This window comes from Dermacentor andersoni, chromosome 2 (assembly GCF_023375885.2).
Source record: "Dermacentor andersoni chromosome 2, qqDerAnde1_hic_scaffold, whole genome shotgun sequence".
Taxonomy (NCBI): Eukaryota; Metazoa; Arthropoda; class Arachnida; order Ixodida; family Ixodidae; genus Dermacentor; species Dermacentor andersoni.
The window spans coordinates 226457512-226481782 of record NC_092815.1 but is presented as its reverse complement, the minus strand read 5'-3'; the positions used below and the strand labels follow the sequence as shown (position 1 = coordinate 226481782).

The 24271-nt window shown below is 48.0% G+C and overlaps 1 protein-coding gene across 1 annotated transcript in view; it reads right to left on the bottom strand.

The window, feature by feature from the left end:
• Positions 1 to 24271, bottom strand: part of LOC126539977 (dual oxidase maturation factor 2-like) — a 449790-nt gene that overhangs the window by 179727 nt on the left and 245792 nt on the right. The window contains exon 5 of the mRNA XM_050186802.3: positions 11621 to 11774. Coding sequence (XP_050042759.1) covers positions 11621 to 11774 — 154 coding nt within the window. The remainder of the gene's footprint in view (positions 1 to 11620; positions 11775 to 24271) is intronic.

Below are 24271 nucleotides of genomic sequence, written 5' to 3'. Positions count from 1 at the left end.
CTAGCGGTAACCATGTGTACTATTGCAAAAGTGTGCGCAAAACGAAGCTCGGTTGCGCCCGTTTGCGCGCACACATACACACCCGAACCTACCTTAACGTTTGTCCCGCTACCTAGAAATAAACATTACTACTAGTTTTGCTATTTTTACAAAAATAAAACTTCTAAAATAGTTTGCAGCATCTTTGCAGATGACGAGGTGACAAGTAAGGTACAATAAAAGTCCGTTACCTGTATTTCTTTCATTTCCCTGTGGTGTTCTTAACTGAACATACGAGACCTGCAGGCTTGGAACATGAGAAGACGACAGTTCGGCGAGGCTCAAATAAATCGCGTGCTTCTTGCAAGGCGAGTAACGGGAGCAGCCGCAGATACAGCGATTAGCTGTGATACTGTTGCGGCTGTTGCTGAATCTGAAGCTCTTTGAAGTCAATGGTTATAGCGGCTGCGCGCTGCGATCTCAAAGCGCGTTCATTCTTTGATCTCTAGTACCACGGACATTGGACAAAAAACTATATTTGCTTTACGGACAGAGGGTACGTCGCAGGAAATTCGAAGACCTCACCGTGTATGTTTGTAGCGTGTGCGCGCTTGCATCCTACGGTTCCCACAGTGCGTCCGATGCTCGAAGGTAGCGTCGTCGCCTGTCGGCACCTGTCTTATCGCCGGCCGCGCTTCCGCCGTGCCTACTTTTGGGGAACTCCACATGCGCGTAGTCACCGTGTTTGCAAGTGAATTTCGCATTCTTCTGCTCCCCGAAACGTGCTCATTTCGGATCGTACCAATGGTTATGTCATCTAGTGTATGTTAAAACGACGATGGCATTTGTACACCGGCGAAGAAATAAATCGTTATGAACTTGGGCGGTCATGAATCTAGTCTAACGTTGCAGTTTTTACGTAGCGAAAGTGGCCACGAAAGTGGGGCGGTCCCGGAGATAGGCGCTTCAAAGCGCCAGCTGTAGCGACAGCACCAGGAAGTGGCACGCGGCGCACACGCCAAGCATTTCAGAGCTTACTAGCTTTCGAATGAGAGGATTATGCGCGCGCTCGTGGCTTATTGGTTAGAGTACCGGGCTCGACGGCCGACGTTCGATTCCACCGCATCGGTCACACATAATTTTCTATTAATGAAAGCCAGGCGAAAGAAGAACCTACCTGCCGCAAAGTGACAGGAATTAGGTTGGAACGCATCGCAAAACATGTTTGGAATGTCTTCATATGCGATTTCTAATTATTGTATAGTGGACTCAACTGCTACACAACAAAAGAACAACTAGAAAAATCAACACAAATTACCCAATAAATTCTTTATTGAGAACACTCAACGGTAATATTGTTGTGCAAGGATTGAGTGAACTCAATTGCTCTTGAAAATTTGTTGAAGTCCGTTGTTTCAACAATTCCCCAACAATATATCAATGGTTAATCAACACTCATTTTTGTACGGGCTGTGTCGTAGTCTTGCTGCTGGTAGATCCGCAAGCGTGCGAGCTGCCGAGCCTCTTATGCGCGTTGCGTAAACACATCGGCGTCCGTATCAGTGTCGTCAAAGTCACGTGGAAGCATCGCATCCAACATCGTTCGAACATCCCGTCCGTCCGTGAACAAGGGTGAACGGAGTCATGGGCGTCGTCTCTTGTTTCGCCGTCTTATATGCAAAGGTGATATAAGGTAGGATGCCGTCTCAATTTTTATGTTCAACATCCACGTACATCGATAGCATGTCTTCAATTGTTTTGTTTAGGCGTTCTGTTAATCCGTTGGCTTGTGGATGGTAGGCGGTTGACTTCTGATGAGCCGCTCCACTTAGCAGCAAGACATGACCTAAAAGCGCAGCCATGAATGCGGTTCCTCGGTCTGTTATTACGACGGTTGGTGCGCAGTGTCGCAACACAACGTGCTCAATGAAAAAGCGCGCCACCTCGGCTGCTGTGCTTCTCTGGATTGCTTTTGCTTCTGCGTAACGTTGGAGATAGTCGCTTGCGACGATAACAAAGCGATTCCCTGCAGTAGAAGTAGGGAGTGGGCCCAATATATCCATTCCGATTTGATCAAATGGTCTTCGAGGAACCTGGACCAGTTGTAGGAGGCCGCCTGGTTTCGACGGAGGCGACGTGTGCCTCTGGCTGTCGAGGCAAATGCGAACGCGATGTTTCACGCTGGTGGTAAGTCTCGGCAAGTAGTACCTCTGCTGCACTCTGGCCAACGTTCTGATGTAACGTAAGTGACCAGAAGTCACCTCGTTGTCGCAGGCTTGAAGTACTTCCATACGAAGAGCTGCAGGAATGACGAGCAGATAGAGGGACCCGGTCGAAGAACAGTTTCTTTTGTAGAAGACTTTGGCCCGCAAAAAAAACGACAACAGTCCTCTTGCGAAAACTCTAGGTGGTTTCGCAGATCTGCCCTCTAAGTAACCGATGAGTTCAAGGAACCCAGGGTCGTCCCGTTGTTGTTGCGCGATGGTGGATGTGTCCAGAACACAAAGAAATGACGAGTCTTCTTCTGGTGGAGCAGACGACTCTATCGGTGATCATGACAGGCAGCCAGCATCCGTATGTCGTTTCCCCGACATGTACTTGACAGTCATGTCAAACTATTGCAGCCGTAGGCTCCGACGCGCCAATCGTCCCGAAGGATCTCTAAGGTTTATCAACCAACACAGTGAATGGTAGTCGCTGATAACCGTGAAGTGGCGGCCATACAACTATGGGCGAAATTTCATAACCGCTCATACTACGGCGAAGCATTCTTTCTCACTTGTCGAGTAATTAGCCTCTGTGCGTGAGAGTGTTCTACTTGCGCCGCCAAGTACTCTTTCTGTGCTCTCCTGGCGCTGCACAAGAACTGCTCCCAAGCATTGCTGGCATCAGTGCGGAACAATTTAGGAGCGGTCTCATCAAAATGACCAAGCACTGGAGGTGTCTGAAGGCGTTCCCGCAAGTCGTTGAATGCACCTTGATCTTCGTGGCCCCATACAAAAGCAACGTCGTCTCTCGTCAGGGGAGATAACAACGACGCAATACGAGCAAAGTCCGCAATAAGCTGCCGGTAACTGCACAGAGGCCCAGGAAACGCCTGACAGCCTTTTTATCGGATGGTACGGGAAACTGTGCTACGGCGGCAATTTTCTCAGGATCTGGGCGAACACCTGCGTGGCTGACGACGTGACCGAGAAACTGTAGTTCCGCGAAGTCAACGTGGCACTTCTCCAGCTTCAGGGTGAGGCCGGCGTAACCTATGGACTGCAGAACCACTTCAAGCCGTTCGAGGTGTTCTTCAAACGTTGCGGAGAACACGATGACGTCGTCCAGGTACACTGAGCAGGTTTTTCACTTCAGACCCGAAAGCACATTATCCATGAGGCGTTGGAACGTAGCAGGGGTAGAGTACAAGCAGAAAAGCAAGACTTTAAATTCATATAGGCCGTCTGGCGTCACAATAGCAGTTTTTTTTACGGTCTCTCGGATCTACCTCGATTTGCCAATATCCGCTTTTTAAGTCCATTGAAGAGAAGTAACACGCGTTACGAAGCCTGTCGAGTGAATCACCGTATACGGGGAAGCGGGTACACGTCTTTCTTTGTCACCTGATCTAGTTTTCGTTAGTCCACGCAGAAACGCAAGCTGCCGTCTTTTTAGTTGACTAGAACTACAGGAGATGCCCAGGGACTCATTGATGGTTGGATCACATCGTCTTCCAGCATTTGGCACTTGTTGTTGCATGGCTTCACGTTCTCTGGGAGCCACACGATATGGATTTTGGTGAATTTGTTTTGTCGTATCCTCTGTAATTATCCGATGCTTCCTTAGAGGCGTCCGTACGATGTTGGACGTGGGCACAAATCAGTCATTGAACTTGTACAATAGCGTGAGAAGCCGCTCTCGTTCCTGCTCCGACAAAGCAGTGCTGACGTCAAGCGCAGAAGCTCGGTTTTGCGTGGGCGCTTCTTCGAGTAGTGAACAGCAGCCGAGAACATCCGCAATACCATCGAAATAAGCCACAGCCGTGTTTTTTGGAAGGTACCGTCACTCTGTGCTAAAATTGGTTAGTAACAGGTTCGTAAAAATGAAAAATTATGGGGTTTTACGTGCCAAAACCACTTCCTGATTATGAGGCACGCCGTAGTGGAGGACTTCGGAAATTTCGACCACCTGGGGTTCTTTAACGTGCACCTAAATCTAAGTACACGAGTGTTTTCGCATTTCGCCCCCATCGAAATGCGGCCGCCGTGGCCGGGATTCGATCCCGCGAGTAACAGGTTCGTGCGCCCGTCGGTGACATTTACGATTCCTCCTGCGACCGAGATACCGCGAGTAAGCAACAACGTGGTTATTTGGTACGCAACTCCCTCGCAATGAAATGGTGTGTCACAAGCTACCGAAACAAGGGTACATCATCTAGGTGGGATGACGACGTCGCCTTCTGCTAGACGAAAGGAGTTGTGTTGCGGTGATAACCAATGGGCTAAACCAGGGCTCTTATAAAACGCCACCATGCGGTCCGGGATGTTCATTACGGCGCCGTATTCTTTCAGGAAATCCTTTTCAATAATCACATCTTTACAGCACACAGGAAGAACGATGAAAGTGGCCACCAAAGAAGAATCCCAGATGCTAATTATAGCAGTAAATCTTCCAGTGAGCCCCAGTAATTGCCCGCCTGCCGTCTTCATGTGAGGTCCCGTCCAGGGCGTCTTTACTTTCTTCAGGCGGAGGACGAGTTCCTGACTTATTATAGAGAAGTCGGCACCAGTGTCGACTAACGCTGTCACTGGTTGTCCGTCCACCAAAACATCAATGTCGGCGCTAACAATTTCTTCGGTGTCGGGGTTTATCGGCTTCACGTCGTTCTGCGGCGAGAGTGTTGGGTTTTTTTTATTGTCTTGCGGGGGGCCTGCAACCTTACCCCCAGCGGTCGCCGCCTTCACTTTCATCGGCGTGGGCTGGGCGAGCTTCGTCCTCGGAGGTAAGCAAAAGTACGTCCAATAGGGGAAGGCGTCTGACGTGGAGGGGTTGGAGAGCGCGACCCTTGGCCGAAATTGGACTCAATATGCCGCACGGATTCGTCATTCGGGTGCGCTATTGGAGGTCACTGAAAAGCAGTTTCGTCGTGGCGTAGCATAGAGTCGTCATTTGCACGTCGACCATAGGACCACGGACGAAAAGGTCGAAATGATGTGTCACGATGCCAGCAATGACGCGAAATGTGACCAGCGCCTCCGCAGTGAAATCAGAGTGGGCGCCCATCGACGGCGCGCCATGCGTCGGTTCTCCGAAATCGCGGCCGTCCCGTGGGGCCATGTTGCGGCGTTGACCAAGGGGCTGTGAACGGCGGCTGGTAGTATGACTGCAGGTGCATAACGGGTGCGCGCGTCGAAGACTTCTCTTGCGGTGGCGACCAAGGAGCGACTGTCGGAGGCTGGTGGTAAGGCGGTGTGGTTGTAACGGGCGACCCTGAAACTATTGACGATTTTGTACAAACGTACGGAGTCGTTAGAGTGGGTCGTTTTGATCATTAATTGATGCGTCTAAGAGCTCCGCGTAAATCGGGTAATTCATTATAAGGTTTAAAAAATGTACATCGCTGCCGATCGCGGCCCGTTACTCGGCTGAACTTTAAGCCGCGTCTACCCATTTCACGTCATTTGCCCCAATGACGTTAGTAGGCCGAACTACCTGATTGGCTGCCCAGGGCACTTCATCAATAACTTTTCCAACTTTACGGTGAATAAGTGTTTTTTGCAATAGTTGGAATATTAGTTAATTTCTTCCTATAAAAAGAAAGCAAGAGAAAGGGAATGCACAAGAACAATTCCTCACTACACTTAAACACTTCCGGCACACATTAAGCGTTGTCAGCTTGTGTCGCAACGTGCTCCATTTTGACGAGAGCTACGCCGCGAGAGTAGGTCTCAGTCTTTTGGCGAGCCCATGATTCGACTTTGTTGCGTTTCGGACTGCAAACGTAGCGACTGGCAATATGTCAAGCTGCGACATCGTGTCCCTGTGCAAGGCAGTAGACGAGCGGAATGGCTGCAGCGCATCAGACTGCCGCTATTCGATCGGCGCCAGGATTTTCGCGTTTGCGGCCGTCGATTTACACAGGAGGATTACTAACACAATAGCGTTTCGCGAGGCCGGTATTCGGATACAAGGGGATAGGGCCTCGCCGTTTGACCGTGCCGTTTCACAGGATGAGCAGGAGGGCAACGTAATTGGTCTGCATGGTGCAGCCACCTGGTGGCACAAAGCTCAACCACACAGAGTACCAGTAGCGAATTGTATTCTTCTTTACTGCTGGTGTAAATTTGTGGCAGGAGTGTAATCGTTAACACGTTGTTTTTGTAAATGTTTAAAATGTTTTACACTTGGTTAGAACAATATAAGCGCTTTGTTCGGCTGGCTAAGCTCTGCGCCAACAGGTTGGCGGGGCCGTGCAGACCAATCAGGCCGCTCACGTACGTGAGCGGCCTGATTGGTCTGCACGCTAAAGTCTCTACGCTAAAGTTCCTTCATCATCTTGAGTTTATGCCTCCAGCCATCTGTCAAAACACCCAGCTCGCCTGCGGTTACCGGAATATCAGACACGTTCGGCGCTGCGACAGAATGCTCGCAACGCACGCTGCTTCGATAGCTCTCGCTTGGGGTCGACTGCCAAGCAGCTGGCGGAGAGTTTGGAGAGGCTTCGCGCGCTCGCTCCTAGAGAACCGGAACTCGAAGACACGACGTGCAATCATGACGCAGAGCCAGTGAAGGCGAAGCTTAGCCCCGATCCCTCGGCGAACAAGTTTAGGAGAAAATGCATGACTATGGAGGAGGGTAACTTGCAATCGTCCGTAGCTTTCTTTATATGAGACGCTTCACACAAATTATGGTGCGAATGATGACGTTTAGCTGTATCCTACGCGTCTACAAAATTTGTCCGAACCGTTTCAGGGGCCCTTTAAGGTTCATCAACAAAGAAAACATCTGTTCATTATCTGTGTAATTAAAGACTGCAGATTCAATCAGGGCATTTGAAATGAAACTAAGCGTTCTTGGAGAGTATCCAGGAGGTACAAAGCTTGTAAAAAATATTGTAAATTTGTCAACAAGATCAGCCCCGGACACAGCATCACCTTCAATGATTAGCTCACTAAGGGCGCCTCCTTTACTTTTCCTTAGAAATGCGTCGTTCAAGCATTTCCACAGAAAGTTTGAGTTATTTCCTTGTTTTTATCAAAGAAACAATATTGAAATACGGATTCAGAGCTGCTGAGCTCTTCGTTCAATTTATTACGGCAAGATGTAAGTAATTTCAGGTCAACAGGATCGCGGGTAATGATGGAACGTTTGAAAACCGTGCTCTTGCGCTTAATCATATTTACATGTTCAGGAGTTATTCATGACTTACGTAATTCGACGTTAACTACTTTCGTTTCCCATGGAAAGCACCCTTCATAGATTGCTTTTATCCTAGCAACAAAAAACTTGTTTGATTGATCAGGTTCGAAACAAGCAAGACATTAAGCACTGTCAGGAAAAAGGTTGAGGGCCTGCTGACACATACACTGATTAAAATAAACATCACAGTTAGAGTCCGTTATTCCGGACTGAACTGAAAATGAGGCAAACATAGCGCAGTGGTCACTGATATCACAAGCAACTGCACCAGCATAGGTAATAACAGAAGCCACATAAAGAAAAGTAAATCAATAATACTAGCGGAAGAAGCGGTAATTGTCGTGGGCGTTTTGGTTAAGGTCTTGAAATTATTTGCTGGAATAAGAGACATAATATCAAAACTAGTACCTTCCACCTCCATGGCATTAATATTGAAGTCCCCTCCAATAAGAGTAATTGAATTTTGTAAGCAACACAAATCAAGAGGGCTTTCAGAAACATTTAGGAATGGCGTGACATGGCCGGACGGAGGTCTATAGAATGCTGACCACATTTTCACATTAATTTTTGCAATAAGCTTCTATAATCTATCGTTATAAAAAAAAAAAAAATCGGGCCAGATCTACCTTGAACTTTTGATTTGCATAAATCACAACGCTCCCTCCTCGTGAAGGGCGATTGAGGTAGAAATGTTCTTACCCAGGAATATTCTTGAAATCGGCGTCCTGCGCTACCCCTGTTTCTGTTTGCAATATCGTCACCAAATTGCAACGCATGCTTTGCAGAACATAATCGAGGTCGTCCTCTAATCACACATAGACCGAATGTTTAAGTGCAAAGCAGGGAAACCATTTGTTATCTCAGGACAAGAATTGACGCGATATGGTACAAGCTCAAGAAAGTTCGGTGACTGTGCATTTATCCTCGTCTGTTCGTCATGGAGGTATCATATTTGTCAGTCCTTCCGTTTTACAAATAAGCAATACTTGCATTGACAGTTCCAATTGATAGTCCTAAATAGTTCCGTCGTCTGTGGTGCTTGCCTTGGTGTTCGTGCTGTAGCGTGGGACAGGGCCGCTCGAATGTCTCCGCACAGAGCCCCCGTGCGCGGACCAGCAGGGCAAGCCTGTGCTACGGCCCTCAGACTCAGTGCTTCGCTACCGACACCCCCGCCATTGACCTCCACTGTCCCGCCTCTCGCCCGGTCTAACGCCACGTCGACACTGGCCGCTCTTTCTTCAGTTTTGCGTGATTTTTCATGCTGATAGCACCCGCTGCGTACTTCTTCTGTCACGCAGCAGCAATGCTTTCAAATCTGCTTTTGCCTATGGGCGGTACTTCAGCTCCGCAACCCCTCTTGTCCTTTTACGTTGCGACATTTGTTCATATGTTTTGGGAAGAGAACTTAAGGAAACATTTTTTTTTATTCGGAAGGTTATAGTGAATTTTGCTGTAGTGCTTGCGGTGGCAGTATCCCGAAGTGAGATCATTCTTTAGAAACACGACCCCCCCACCTCAGGGATGTGGTCTTCCCTATTCCAATTTTGGCGCCTGCTCCTTGACGCCAGCGGATAAATTCCCACAGAATGCTGTCACTGGCCGATAGTTAACATCAATCAAGAAGCGTGTTTCAGTGAGCGCGCTTCTTTATGCTTTTACTGTGTGTATTTATTGACGTAGTTTACTAAACAGGCACAAGTAGGCAAAAGTCGGTGCTAGGAATTTCGATAAGAATTTAGTTACGAACTTCCGTAAGAAGCCGACTACCATCTTCACGCGCATAGCCGCACCTGCCAACGTAAGAATGAAACTTTGACTACACAGCTTATCGGTGTCGTGGACGTCAGGTCTCGCTAATTTTGATTAGAGTTGAGTAGCCACCTAGCCTCGAACCAAGCGAAACTTAAGTTGAGACCCCACGTACGCTTCCTAGCGCGCGCACGCTCTTGACAGTTCCTTCCTCGGAGCGTCGACATACATTTCTTTATATTAGGCCATTGGCAACGCTTCCAAATGAACAATAGGTGTGTGGCTACTTTCCGTCGGCCAAGCTGGTGCAGGACAAAGCCAATCCGCATCACGTAAAAGGGCCAGAGTGAATGAAGCGCACGATGCGAAGCGCGCATTCCAGCCCTGCCGCGCACATAGCGAACGCACTACGGCAGCACGTAGCTGTGTCTGCTACGTAGGCGGTGCCGCGGGGAGCCCGCTTGCTGACCTCACGGCGGAGGCGTGCTCCACGGCGAGCCTGCGCCGGCGTGGCCATCGGCGTGCAATAACGTCGAGGCATGCGGCCATCGCAGCTGCAAGGTATAAGGCCACGTTTCGTTGGGCACTCGGAAACTGTTCGGTTGCCGTAAAGGGCGAAAGGAAGTGCGCTACTTGCCATTCAGTGCGCGAAAGCCACGCATAGCAATCTCCCTGTAGCACAGCAAAGGGATGAGACACCGTCAGTTAGTTCCACCGTAAGCCGAAGGATATTCTCTGACCTTCGCGCGTCGTGGGCGCCGAAATGGGAATTAGTGGCGTCTATGTGGACATCCAAAGTCAAATTACAACTGTGCCTCAAGGTCAAGTTCATTAGGCGGAGCGTTGTGGCCGCGCTGCGCTGCGCCGTAGCCGTCGCAGTGCAAAGCTTTCAAGAAAGAGCACCGCGAAGGGCATGACTGGCGATCCTTGGCCTTAACTGCACTTCTGCTGGACTCACTGAGGCGCTCCTCGCGGCAAAAGATTTCGGAAATGGCCTTCTTGTTTGCTCTACGTATGCATTTGCCGACTTGGATAAAAAGTGCTTCAGGGCCCCTTTAAGACCTGTAGGAATTCTGCTGTAAGTATAGCGCAAGTTCATGTCACCTTTTGCACACTTTGAATTTCCGAGACATCCCCTTAAACATGAATTTATGACAACGCGTGGTGATGTTCACCTTAGGCAACACATAAAAATATGAATTTTAATTGGCGCACTCGGATACTTTTGCGCTGAATTGCAGCGCCGAGGGGCACCTTGTGAGAAAAGCTCGACGCCACCGGACGCGCCCGCACACGGAGCACAACCACCCACTAATGGCATCTTCGGCTGTGGCTCTCGCGAGCAACGCTCTGTTCGTTGAAAGAGAGTGGGCCCCTTTTGTTCCGCAGGTTCCATCGCTCTCCGCTGGCGTCGAGCGTTCTCAGACACCCGGTCGTCAGAGCAGTCATGCAGATTGAGAGCGTTTCCAGCCACGTGGTTATAACACAGTGTCGCCGCTGTTGACAGCCTTATTCTCAACGGGCGCATGTAGAACCGGAGCATCCGCCGTTTGTCCCGCAAGCGCCATGAGCTTTGAGGAGGCGAAATCGGACGGTAGCTATGGTAACGTGGTTTTGGCACCACTGTCATTTTCTCCTCCGAGTGAGAGTAACATGTTCGGATTGCGTGCTCGTCCTCTGAGTTTGACTAACGCTGGCTCTGCCCGACCCTGATTCGGAGGTTGAGGCGACAAGACACCACTAGAGAGGCTGCAGCTTGAACTGTGCTTGCTGTCAGTAAAAAGAGCGCTCGTGTGTACATTGCATTGTCCTGTCTCAACGTTCCGGACGCAGTGTACATGTATTTTGGAGGCAGGATGATAACCGATGAGCTCCCACCACGAGAACAGACGTGTGCAGGGGAGGCTCATGCTGTAATTTTTTTCAGCGCGAAGTAGTGAAGTGCGGCCATAAAAGAAGAAGAACGAAATGCTAACGAAAGAAGGATAAACATGAGCGCTGACTAGCAACTACATTTATTGATGGAGAACACACAAATATATACATAAGGTAAGCAATGTACAAGATACACTGGTCATATCGTCATATTGGTGTGTTATTGAATCTGCAATAGAAACTGTAAGAACTCACCTATGGCAAAAGTGTTTGCTAAAATAACGTCCGGGTTAAATTAGGGATGACATAGGGCCAAAAGCGCGAACTCCTTGTCGTGTAAAGGCGCTGAAAGTTGATTCACGCACCTGGCCCCATATTTATTGGTATAATAGGTTTGATAAATGTCCCGCGTTTCCCGATCGTGATGGCGATCCAGCACATTTTCCTCGTCAAACTGAGACTCAGAGCCATTGCCGTGCAACACTAGGTTTCATCTCCTTGCTTTCTTTAAGTCGTTTTTGTATTAACGGCTCAAGACGCATCAAAGGCCAGGCTCGAGATGCCTGATGCTGGCCTTACACACACGTCTTGGAAGGATAAGAAAGAGACATACCAGAGCAGGATGAAAGCGTAGTGACCGGCGAGGCGGTAGCGACGGCCCCAGCAGAACCCTTCCAGGTCCTGGCTCAAGTACTCGCCAATAGTCAAGATGGGGAACGGAAGGCCTTTGACGAGCGCCTCTCGGTAGTCCTGCTTGACCTGCGTCGCTGATGAACACCACACTACTGAATATTCGCAAGAAAACCCTACCCAGCGAACACTAGCACTTTCTTTGTGTTAAAAAGAGGAAACATTAGGCAAGCCTACAGCTTGTTCATTCTTTTAGATTATCATTGAAATCGCTGTCATCATTTGTAGGTATAGGGTTTAGTTTTGCAGTCGCATTTGCCGCGAAAACGCCGTAAGAAAGAGAAAAACAGAAGGGGGCTGGCGGCGCGCTATAATAAAGTTCTAAAGTTAATCAGCCCTCAAAGTGTTTCATTCGGGTAATCTCATTCCGGTAGAGACCAAGAACTTGATTGGCTTGCATAGATCACAGCTCTCGACAATCGGAGATTGTTCGTGAGAGTCCTTCATACGGCTGCTACACTCTAAAAACGGTTGCACCATTTGGGGTCTATGCTTGCCTCTCAATAATAACCATCGTCTGTCTTGCTTGTGCTTCTGTTGAAAACGCTGTGCTCGCGGCTTTCCTGTCGAGAACGTTCGGACACGCTCTGCCAGGCGCATGCCGTTCGTGACTTGGAAGTAACGGGCTCGCAGCGTGGGCAGCGCAAATGTGGGCAGCACAGATGACGATTATTGTTGTGAGGCAAATATACACCCCAAAGAGTGCAAACTTTTTTTAGATTCTACACCAGACACACTGTGGCTCATCGCCGCGTTGCCCGTGGTGGCTATAAGCGGTGTGTCTCTTTTTTCGTTGGCAACGTTACGGCTACTACGTACTTGAGGTACTGGACTGCACTACTCAACAAGGACATAGTTTGCTAGTTGGCTAGCAAGTGCACAGCTCAAACGATGTAGTAGGCGTAACAAGTGTAAGGAAGGCTGGCTCCCCTGTGGATGAAACCAACTGCGTTTGATCAATGACCTAAGGCTCTTTTTGCAGTAAACCACGAATGTGCACAAGACGTGCTGGTAAGGTCAAAATGTGCAAGACGATAAACGACGTCTTAAGTACATCTAAGGGATGTCGCATTTGTGTTTCGTGGTGCGTGCAAGGCTGTGTAATCGGTCCATTATTATTTCTAATATATATTAGCGACTTACCATTAAACATCACCGCGACAATCAAATCTATCACGGACGATGGCTTTATTTATCGCAAAATCCGCTCTGTCAACTAGCACATGGGTCAACAGGAAAATCTCGACCACATTACTACCTGGTGCTCATCATGGCAAATGTCTTATAACACTGATCAATGCCGATTAATGATACTTATGCGGAAACAATCCAATTCCCTATATTCTTCTTCACCTAATAACAGTCCAGTCACCCTCGCGTCATCATATAAGTAGCCCGGCGTTCATTATTTTCCTAATCTCTCATGGACAACCAACATTGAAAAAAACATCGCTGCTAAAGTTAACCGCACATTAGGTTATCTAAAGCGCTACCTCAGAGGCATGCCCACTTCGACTCGGCAACTCCCCTATCAAACATTTGTTCGCGCTCAGCTTGAATACGCATCTTCCATTTGGTAACCTCATCAAGAATGCCTCATTCATTCCCTTGAAGGCGTACAAAATCGCGCCACTCGTTTTACTGCACGAGACTACAACTGGAATTCCAGCATAAGTAACATTAAGACACCGTTGTTCATTCTTTCAATAGAATCTCGCAAAACAATCTCACTTACTTGTTTCTTCCAGAAACTTGTTTATAGAAATCATCCATTCGCCCTACCTCTACAGAGACAAATCGCGCATGGTAACGATTGCATCATCACCTCCATTTCAAATAACTTTCGTGGCAAACTACTGCATTCAACTAATCAGTCTTGCCACGTGCAACAATCTATTGGAATGGTCTCCCGGACAATGTTGTTCACATGTCTGACGCCATTATCTAAAAAAAAAAAAAAAGGCGCTGTGGTTCCTACGTGGCTATAGTGCTAGGCCGCTAAGCAGAAGCAAGCGGGATAGAGTCCCGGCCACGGTGGCCGCATTTCGATAGGGACAAAATGCGAAAGCACCTGTGTACTTAAGCTAAGGTGGTCCAAATTTCCGGAGACCCCCACTACAGCGTGCCGTATAATCGGACCGTGCTTTTTGGCACGTGAAATTCGATGATTAAATAAAATAATTCAAAGAAAAAATATGCAGCATTTTCTTTTGAAGTGTTTCCTTTTCGTTCACTTTTCCAGTTTGTTTATTTACTTACTATTGTATAACGATGTTCAAATAACAATGTTCGAAGTGCGTCAGTTGGCACCCGAATTTCTAACCACCTCTCACATAATACTCCAGTTGGAGCCCGTGAGGCAGCTGAATAAATAAATCAATTATAAACGCGTTTATTAGTCACGGCGTTTGTGGCCGACCGGTAGAGCAGGGTACGGAGTCCCAGCACGAGCGGCGTTCCCCGAGCAAAAGCGCTGGAAAGATTGCCCCACTAGAAAGCGCTGGAGAGGATGGCCCACTATAGCGTCCCTCTTCTTCGCTACATTTACCCCGGGAATGAAAAGGGAGCCGTCCGGCAACCTATCAGCTCCTCACTATGAGTGGATCATAGTACGGCTTGAGGCGCTCGATGTTCACTATGTTTAGTCCATCATGACGGCCCATGTCCGAAGAGAGTTCAACGGGTTCAATTACGTAATTGACGGGGAATGCGCGTTCTACGACGTAGTAGGGCGCTTCGTACTATAGTAGCTTTGAAGACGCACCAGGTGCAGCGGAAGGAACCGAGAGCTACACAAGCACGTCTTGCGTGGCAGAAATGGGCGCACATTCAGATGTATCCGGCCGGTATGGTAGACTTGTGTCGATCGTTTACAAGGAGTGCACATACAGTCAGAAAAAGGGTAAAAAACCAGTGGTGCTCTCAGCGATATTGTACTCGTAGGTCACGAAGGGCAGAATGACGCCCCAATTTGTGTGGTTGGAGGCGACGTACATGGCAAGCATGTCGCGGAGCGTAAGGTTGCAGCGTTTCGTAAAGCCATTGGTTTGAGGATGGTACGCCTCAGTTGTACGATGAAGAACGCGGCACTCTAAGAATGGCTTCAACCACTTCGGACAGGAAGACACGTCCGCGATCACTGAGCAGTTCCTGAGGTGGCCCATGACTCAGGATGAATCAAAGAAGCAGGAAGGGAGCCAACATCGCACGGTGTAGCTGCTGGGAGGGCGGCAGTTTCGGGGTATTGCGTGAGGTGGTCAACTGCCAGAATGACCCAGCGCTTTCCGGCCGATGTCATGGGCAGGGACGCATAGAAATAGATGGGTCCTAGAACGGCCGCGTAGGGCGAGGTAAAGGTTGCGAATTGGCTGGCGAGAGGCGGAATGAAGATATCGCGATGAAGAAGCGCATATCTCGGAACGCTGACTGCGAGATACCCCTAATAATCACTGGTGCCCGTCGGGTCGACGAAGCAGGTTGTCGCGAATTGCGTGATGTGATCCTGTGCAAAAGTGTATATCGGTCAGACTGGGGATGTATGAACTGTCGATTATCAGCGCACAAGTAAAATGTAGAAAATTACAACCAAGGTAATCTGGCCCATTCGGCTCGGGTGCACGCCGATGTTTGAGAAATGCTGTGTTATGAAATAAACATTCCTGGCCCTCCCGCAAACGAGAGTATATGTAAGCATGAAATGACTACCGGCTAAGCAAATTGGTTGGAGATGATACTAACCTCAAACTTAAAATGAGTGTAGTGTGTGGCACACCGCACTCCACCACACCGCACCACGCCATACACTTTTGTGCGAAATTAGACCCTTTTGGCCGTATCTGGCCACATAACAACAATCGTCATCTGTCTTGTCCACATTTCCGTTATTTAACGCTTCGAGCCCAGTACTTCCAAGCCACGAAGGGCATGCGCCTTATTAGCATGACAGAGTATTCTCGACAGGAAAGTAGCGAGAGCAGCGTTTTCAAGAAAGGAAGCTCAAGTAAGACAGTTGACGATTATTGTTGTGTGGCAAGATACGACCCAAAGAGTGTACACGGTCGTCCACTTCCAATTTGAACACGGCTCCGGGAGGCCGGCGAGGCCGGCGTAGTGTTCCTGTATATGCTCCCGCAGGGAGCAGAGTTGCGTATACCTTTTCCGGCGCCGCTCGCACCGCTATTGGCCGAGCGCGAAAAATGACGTCAAATGATCCGCGCCGCTGCGAAGCCGACTTTGCGGGCGCATCGCCGACTCATGCGAACTCGTCGTTTCCGTCAGTAGCATCGTCATTGCAATCAGTGGACCGTCGATCGTGCGTTCAGAGGAGCAGCTAGAAGCTCTTGCATCTTGAATCTTTTTCTATTTGCAGATTTGCTGCTACTAAATAGCAAGCACTACTAAATAGTAAGTACTACTAAATAGTAATAGTAAATAAAAGTAAGCTTTGCTTAAAATGTGCACATGTCAACATTTGAAATGCGCTTAAATATGTGTCTGCACCGCATGTATCGAAAACGTGCAGCTGTTGTGAACGATGGTTAGTGATAAATGGCGCTCTGTTAACGGTCACTGACACAACTGCAGGCACGATAGCTCTCTTGGCGATGGTCATTAATCGGCTGGTTTCGGCTGGTTTCGGCAGCCAAAATGCGCTAAGTGTCCACCTTACGTGTGTGAAGTTTTAAACACTCTTTAAAACATTTCTTGCTTTCTGGCCATGATAAGACAACTTCATATGCATGCTGAAAATCATTGCACCGCTGTTTGTGGCAACGTACTGCGCGTTTGCGAGCGAATTTTGGAGCTGTTCGAGCCACGGGAGTATATTATTTTGGGGAATCGAAGGCGGTCCCACCCCATATTTGTACGTTCGTGTGTGTGTTTGTAAATGCGTGTTTACATAGGTACATACAATGTTTCGGTTGGTTGGAAGCCCACCCCCTCCGGCTGCACGAATGACTCGTTCGAGCGTAGCCTGTATTAACAAGTGCCCTTTGCTAAGCGCCTGCGAACAATTGGCGCTTGTAGCTCGCGACCACCAGAGAAAAAGGCGGAACACCGCACGGCATTTGGCTCCTGCGCGCGCGAGGAGTGGCTTCGCTGCAGAGCTGGATCACGGCGGCGGAACTATGCGCAACTCTGCTCCCTGCGGGACCATATACAGGAACACTAGGCCGGCGCTCCGCGGAGCGCCGCTCGTGGGCGCCGGGGTAACTAACGCGCAGGCGCACTGGCAGCCACACGTTTGGCCGCAGCCGCGTCGTCTGCTACAGCGCGCCAGCACACACTAGACGACGCGGCTGAGGCCAGACCTGTGGCTGCCAGTGCGCCGGCGCGTTAGTTACCCCGGCGCCCACGAGCGGCGCTCCGCGGAGCGCCGGCCTCGTCGGCTGCCTGGACCCGTGTTCAAATTGAAGGTGGACGACCGTGTACATTTGTTCAAAAGTGTACTGTGCACTGGTTCATGTGGACGCGATTGTTTCCTTTCACAGACACTGACAGGAAACAATTGCGTACATATGGCGTGTTTTGCCGCCTGTGGCGCAGCCGCCTTCAACCGCTTTTCGTCTTCTAACAGTGCAAGGTGCTCAGCGTGTGTCGCTACTTTTATTGCGATAGCAATTATATGGACACTCCAGGTGCACTTCTGCCATCGGCGTCACCGTGACGTTCCGTATAAATGAAAGCTTGTGAGGGTGAGCCGGCGAACGCGGTTCAATCTGGAGTGCGGGAGTGAGGAACGCGGCCCGGATCCATGCCCTCTCCTGTGGCGCGCGCGGCATGGGGGTGAGGCGAGGCAGGAGGGGCAGGCAGAGTTCTGACTGGTGTGGTTTAAGTTTGTTGCCAGCTTTGCGGGTCAAAGTTGCCGTACTGCCTGCCAAATTTGACGGGGAAAAACACTGTAAAATGTAGCGAATGCAACGACGCCATTTCCGAAGTGCACAGAGTTACCAGATCACACGCGCGCCGGCTTCCAGCTCCCGACAGTACCGGAACGTTGATGCATAACCCGCGCCTTCGAGCCGCTTGCTTGTTGTGGGCCCTGTTCTCCGACGGTACGAGGCGCTTTCTTTCGCTGCACACGCTGTGGCAGGTCCGCGTGGGACGAGGCTTTCGCTGGATCTGAAACTGAGACGCGTCGCATAACACTCGGGGCGCGATATATGGCTGCGCGCTCTCGCTACAACGGTAGAACAGGGTTGCATCGCCTTGCTTTGCACAGGCACTCTCCTGGGGCGTACGCTGCTCGCAATACACTCTTCGGAAACTGAGACGCCTCGCATACACGAGGACACACGAGGACGCGTTGCCAGTCCTCGTGTGTCTTGAAAGCGATCTGCGACGTGGCCAAAGTTCGTGCCCACGCGGGCCTCATGTTCAAAGCGATCTGCGATGTTTGTAGAGCGCGCGTAGTGCTGGTAGCTTCGCCTCCGCTGTGCTTTCGTGGTTTCGTACGCGCTAAAGGGACAGATGCACGGAGGTGAATCCGCTTGCGGCGGCCGCGATTGATAACTCCAGCACTATCACAGAAAGTTTACGCTGTCATGGAGTGAGATGTGTTCATGTTTACCTGTGCGTGCGTGACAGCGTGCTGGTTAATTTAGTTAAAGCACGTTGCCGGGCTAGTCGGTTTGTATTAATTACAGAATGTGTAAGCGCGACTCAACAAGGACGTAGACAGAAGCTGAAACAAGACAGAGCTGTCTCTGTGTGTGTGTTTCTTTCTACGTCCTCGTTCACTCACGCTTGCATATTCTGTGATTCTTAATTTAGTTAGTAAGCGAGTGTTTACACGTTTATATGGGCGATAAAACTACTATGCTTACTTCGTACCTCTATCTATACATTTGCTATCGCAATCGGTGCTTTGCCTTTCGTGCGCAAATGCGCAATTTCCTTCTTGTCGCGTCGAAGTGGTCGGCAATAAATGTGCGGTCTTAGGTAGGTGGCCGCGGTACGTGGCGGTGCTGTCACCTGCGTGAATCGCCGCATAATCCTGTCGTTGTCGGCCCAGTCGAGCAGTCTTCTGCCCTGGTGCATAACTCGCTAAGCGATCGGTTTCCGGAAAACGCTTCCTACCTCTCGTTCCATTGCGCCGCAATGCTCGGCATCAGCATTTGTAACAGCGACTGCATGGAAAATGAAGAACGATACAGAAGCGTATGCGGCCAGGTGGCGACACAGGCTTGAAAGCTTCCTCAGCCGCAATGAACTTGTTTTCAACTGAACCTCGTTGAAAGTCGCGTCTCGGACAAACAGTCATCCGCAGCACGGCGGACGCGGCCGGCTTGGTCGCGCAACCTGGCGCCATCTCCCAAGGCGGCACAATATCCCCGCCGCGAACTCACGTACCACTGGCGCTGAATAAAGCACAAGCAACACATGCACAGGCGCAGTGCACGCGCCAGAAGATGATAATAAAGTGTAAGGTGTACTCTACAGGGGAACAGCGCGGAGAGACAAAAGACAAGAAGGGGAACACACACCAGCGCTGACTGATGACTGAAATTTTTGTTAAGAAAGGAACACACATATATACCTAAAGAAAACACAGTACATCACTGCGCGTGACGACAAGAATGAGACACCGATCAGGTTTTCCTAGAATTACTGCTGTCATTAAATCAGTTCTGCCTCAGTAAAGGCTAAAGACCGAATGCTGATGCAACACGCAACCTGTTACCTTGTAGAGTATGTACCAACTAGCACAAGCCGCCACGGCATTGAAGTGCATGGAATATGCCGTTTGGACATCGCTATTGGAAATGACAGATTGAACTTCATTTTAGCAGAAGTTACAGCTTGATTGTTATTGTTAACAAACATTAGGAAGAAATGGGAATAAATATTTTTGGAACTTGTTTGGACAGTAATGTAACGCGGTCCCGTACAAAGGGTTGGGGGCCAGATACCGCATTTTCTAACTTTTGAGAGGTTGCCAGGATGATCTCTTCTTGTTTTGCAACGTTGCCAGGATGTTGTCGTTTCGTTCTCCCTCCGTTGTCGTCTTGAGTGCCCAGATATAGGCTGTGGCTTTTGGCTCAAGGTCTCTTGAATGTCGTCGACAACGGAAGCTAAAATCATTTCATGCTAATAAAGCAACAGAACATATGACGAGAGAAATTATTGAAGCTCCTGTGATTGACACACTTGGTAAACAATGTGTGAGCACCCCTTTGATTTTTCGCTTTGGAGAAGAAAAGCGGTCAGCGCTGTGTAGGTCTCTTCCACGTTTGTCACATGCTTTTTTTACGTTCTGGCATTTTACCAGTTGCAATGTATGAAAGAGAGCGTCAAGCCGAGCGAGTTATGGAAGCAACGGAATCACGGCGCACGGAATTCTATTGCGTTACCCTCTATTGAAGTAGGAGGAGCGTTGGACTGAATAATTTTTGGACTGCACTATCTTCAGGATAAGCGCACACTTTTCACCGGCACATACCCAGATAAATGACCTTCTGTTTTAGACTGCTCTACTTTCGTGATCACAGCACAGTTTTAGATTGGGCTATTTTCGGGATCGACTCACAAAAATACCTAGAAACCCAGGTAAGCGGTACAGGAAAGTAAGAGCCACACGCTAAGGAACCCATTGCCTTAAAAAAATTATTGTAGGTGAGCGCTCTTTACCTCTCGTCTTTCCTTTTCAAGGGAAATGGATCCTAAATCGCCCATGTTAGGGGAGCGGAGGCATGTTGTTAATGACAATAAATGATTTGTATTGTGACGTATAGAAGAATTGAATCAAACTACACGTTATTTTGAAATACAAACAGGTAGGTCCAACGAAAATGTGTTTTCTGTAATTCATCGCTTCCCAAGTGGAAAGGTGTTCCAATCCAAGCGAACGTACGCACATTATAATTCTTCTTCATAATATTAATAATAATAATAATAATAATAATAATAATAATAATTATAATAATAATCAGTCTGGCTACGCCCACTGCAGGGCAAAGGCCTCTCCCTTACTTATCTAACTACCCCGGTCTTGTGCTAATTGTGGCCATGTTGTCCCTTCATACTTCTTAATCTCATCCGCCCACCTAACTATCAGCCGCCCCCTGCTACGCTTCCCTTCTCTAGGAATCCAGTCCGTAACCCTTAATGACCATCGGTTATCTTCCCTCCTCATTACAACTCCTGCCCATACGCATTTCTTTTTCTTGTTTTCAACTAAGAAGTCATTAAAACGCATTTGTTCGCTCACCCAATGTGCTCTTTTCTTACCCCTTAACGTTATACCCATCATTCTTCTTTCCATAGCTCGTTGCGTCGTCCTCAATTTAAAGAGAACCCTTGTCTTAAGCCTCCAGGTTTTTGCCCCCTAGGGAAGTACTGGTAATACACAGCTGTTATACACTTGTCTTTTGAGGAATAATGGCAACCTGCTGTTCATGATCTGAGAAGGCCTGCCAAACGCACCCCAGCCCATTCTTATTCTGATTATATCAGTCTCATGATCCGGATCCATGATCACTACCTGGCCTAAGTAGGTCTATTTCCTTACCACTTCCAGTGCCTCGCTACCTATCGTATACTGCTGTTCTCTCCCGAGACTGTTAAACATTACTTTAGTTTTCTGCAGATTAATTTTCAGATCCACCCTTCTGCTTTGCATCTCCAGGTCAGTGAGCATGACTTAAAATTAGTCCCCTGAGTTGCTATGCAAGGCAATATCATCAGTGAATCGCAAGATACTAAGGTATACTCCATTAACTCTGTGGGATTCTCGCCCGTGCTCTTGGCACAAAGGAACGACAACACAGTAGTGCAAACAATCACAAGGGCATTTATTGCACCTTTCATAGATAGCCTGCAAGCCGAGTTGCTATCCACAAAACATGCCGATGGGCGTGCGACAAATCTAGAAGTCCGACTCACCGCGGCCGGATAACGAGCGAATATGTTCGCCCCATGCTGGATCCCTACGCCTGGTCGTTCGCGCGTACGGTCACGCGAACGGTGGCACGTTAGAAGGAAGCCACGCAAGACGGTCTCGCAGAAGCATGGATCGGCGCACTCACGGAACGTCCATGCAGCTTGCCAATCCTGGACCAAAGAGCAAGAGCCTTCACCTTTCAGTGTCCACCGTGGTGTCCACGTAACGCAACACTCGCGCCATCTCTTGTACTGCGCTTCAACGAGACCGACTGTCGCGGGCATCACGGCATCACGCAGGCCACGGGGCGAAGCCGTATTGCAGGAGACTGGAGCTATGCGGGAAAACAGCATATCAGGGGACGCGTGAGAGTCGCGCATCCCCTCAACTTTAATACCTAATTCTTGCCATCGCAGGTCTCTGAATACGTCCTGCAAACAAGCTGTGAATATCACTGGCGAGATAGTATCTCCCTGCCGGACGCCCTTCTTTATTGACATTTTGTTGCTTTCTTTATGGTGGACTACGGTGGCTGTGGAGCCGCTATAGATATATTGTTTCAGTATTTTTACATACGACGCGTCTGCAGCCTGATTGCGTAATGCCTGCATGACTGCTGAGGTTTCGACTGAATCAAACACTTTCTCGTAATCACTGAAAGCGAAAATTACAGCAATGTACAAAAAAGGTGATGGGAATGACCTTACAAACTACCGTCCAATCTCTATTCTACCAGTCTTTTCAAAAAGGTCATGAAAAAAATAATTTTAACGCGTTTAATTTCATTTACTGATCGGTACAAGATGCTAACTGGCTCGTAGTTCGGCTTCAGGAAAGATAAATCTACAGAGTTGGCATTGCCCATGCAAAAAGAAATAACACTTGAAATGTTTGAAAGTCCGAGCTTGGTCCTTGGTATTTTTCTAGATTTCACAGAAGCATTCGATTATATTAATCATTACATACTTGTGAAAAAAATGCAGCACTATGACATTGGAGGAAAAGCTCTGTCACTCATTTCATCATACCTGCAGAATCGGTCAGTTTGTTATGAAGAATGGTCACCCTTCTTTAGTAAAACCAGTTAATTTAGTTGTTCCACAGGGAAGCATTTTGGGTCCTTTTCTCTTTGTTCTTTACATTAACGATATTGTTAACATTGATCATATCGCCAACTATATATTATACGCAGACGATACTAGCCTATTTTTTACCGAATCTGATGTCGCAAGCCTATTTTTTCTATCAAATGAAACACTTCATCCTATTCACTTGTGGGCTACAAATTATGAATTAGAGCTAAACATTAGTAAAACCAAAGCAGTTTCGTTTCATCTACGAAACAAGTTCTGCGAAATCCCACGACTACTGCTAAGCGATTTCGAAATAGAAGTTGCAGAAAGTTTTAAAACACTTGGCGTGATTTCCTCCAATAATTTGTCCTGGGATGCTCACATCAATAACTTAACGAAAAAAGTGGTCCAAAGTAATCGGCCTCATGCGTCGACATTGCTTTACATTCCCTCTTTCTATTAACAATATTTTGTATAATGCTCCATTTTCTTCTACGCTAAACTATGGTGCGCCAGTTTGGGGAACAACTACTAAAGAAAATATAAAGAATCTTCTTTCACTTCAGAAGCGTGCAATACGCCTTGTTTTTAGAGCTCCTTACCTAAGTCACACACAGGACATGTTTAACAAGCTTAAGCTTGTAAACGTACGATCTCCCTACAATTTCAGACTACTTCGACAACACAAACTGGAAACAAATAAGAAAAATACCCTCTTAAATCACTGGCGAAGTTGGAGAAAAATTCCCCTGCATACAACACACGCTATCCCGAAACATGGAAAGTTGATCAATGCCGCACGACCAACGGTGAGCAAATGTAAAGTACACATTACCGACTGTGTACTGTGTTAAATGAGTGTTAACTGTGTTAAATGAGTTGGCCAAAAATGGCACGGATATAGAATAGATCTCTTTCAATCAGCTACGCAACATATATGTATAACTCTCCATTGTTCGATTTTTTGTTGAAACACTACTTGTATTTTCCGTTCATTTTTTCCTCGTTTCTGATCCAGTGAGTTTCGCACGATGTTTCTGTATATTCATGGATTTTCTTTATGTACATATTTGCCTGTTGTTTGCATTGTTATTGTATTTTCGACAGTTTTTGCATTTCGTGAAAGTAGATTTTCTCCTGTGCTTTTTGTATAGAATTGATGCCACTGCATGCCATGCTATGGTGCACGGACTCAGTCAAGCCTTTTCAGGCTTTTTGTCCGTGCTCCAAACATCTGGCAGATGCTGAATAAAGCTGAACTGAATTGAATAAGGGTTGGTTATATTCCACACATTTATCTATCACCTGATTGATAGTGTGAACATGGTCTATTGTTGAGTAGCCTTTACGAAATTCTGCCTGGTCACTTGGTTGACAGAAGTCTAAGGTGTTCATGATTCTATTTGCGATTACCTTAGTAAACACTTTGTAGGCAACGGACAGCAAGCTGATCGGTCTATAATTTTTCAATTCTTTGGCGTTCCCTTTCTTATGGATTAGGATTATGTTGACGTTCTTCCAAGATTCCGGTACGCTCGAGGTCATGAGGGATCGCGTATACAGGGTGGCCAGTTTTCCTAGAACAATCTACCCACCATCCTTCAACAAATCTGCTGTT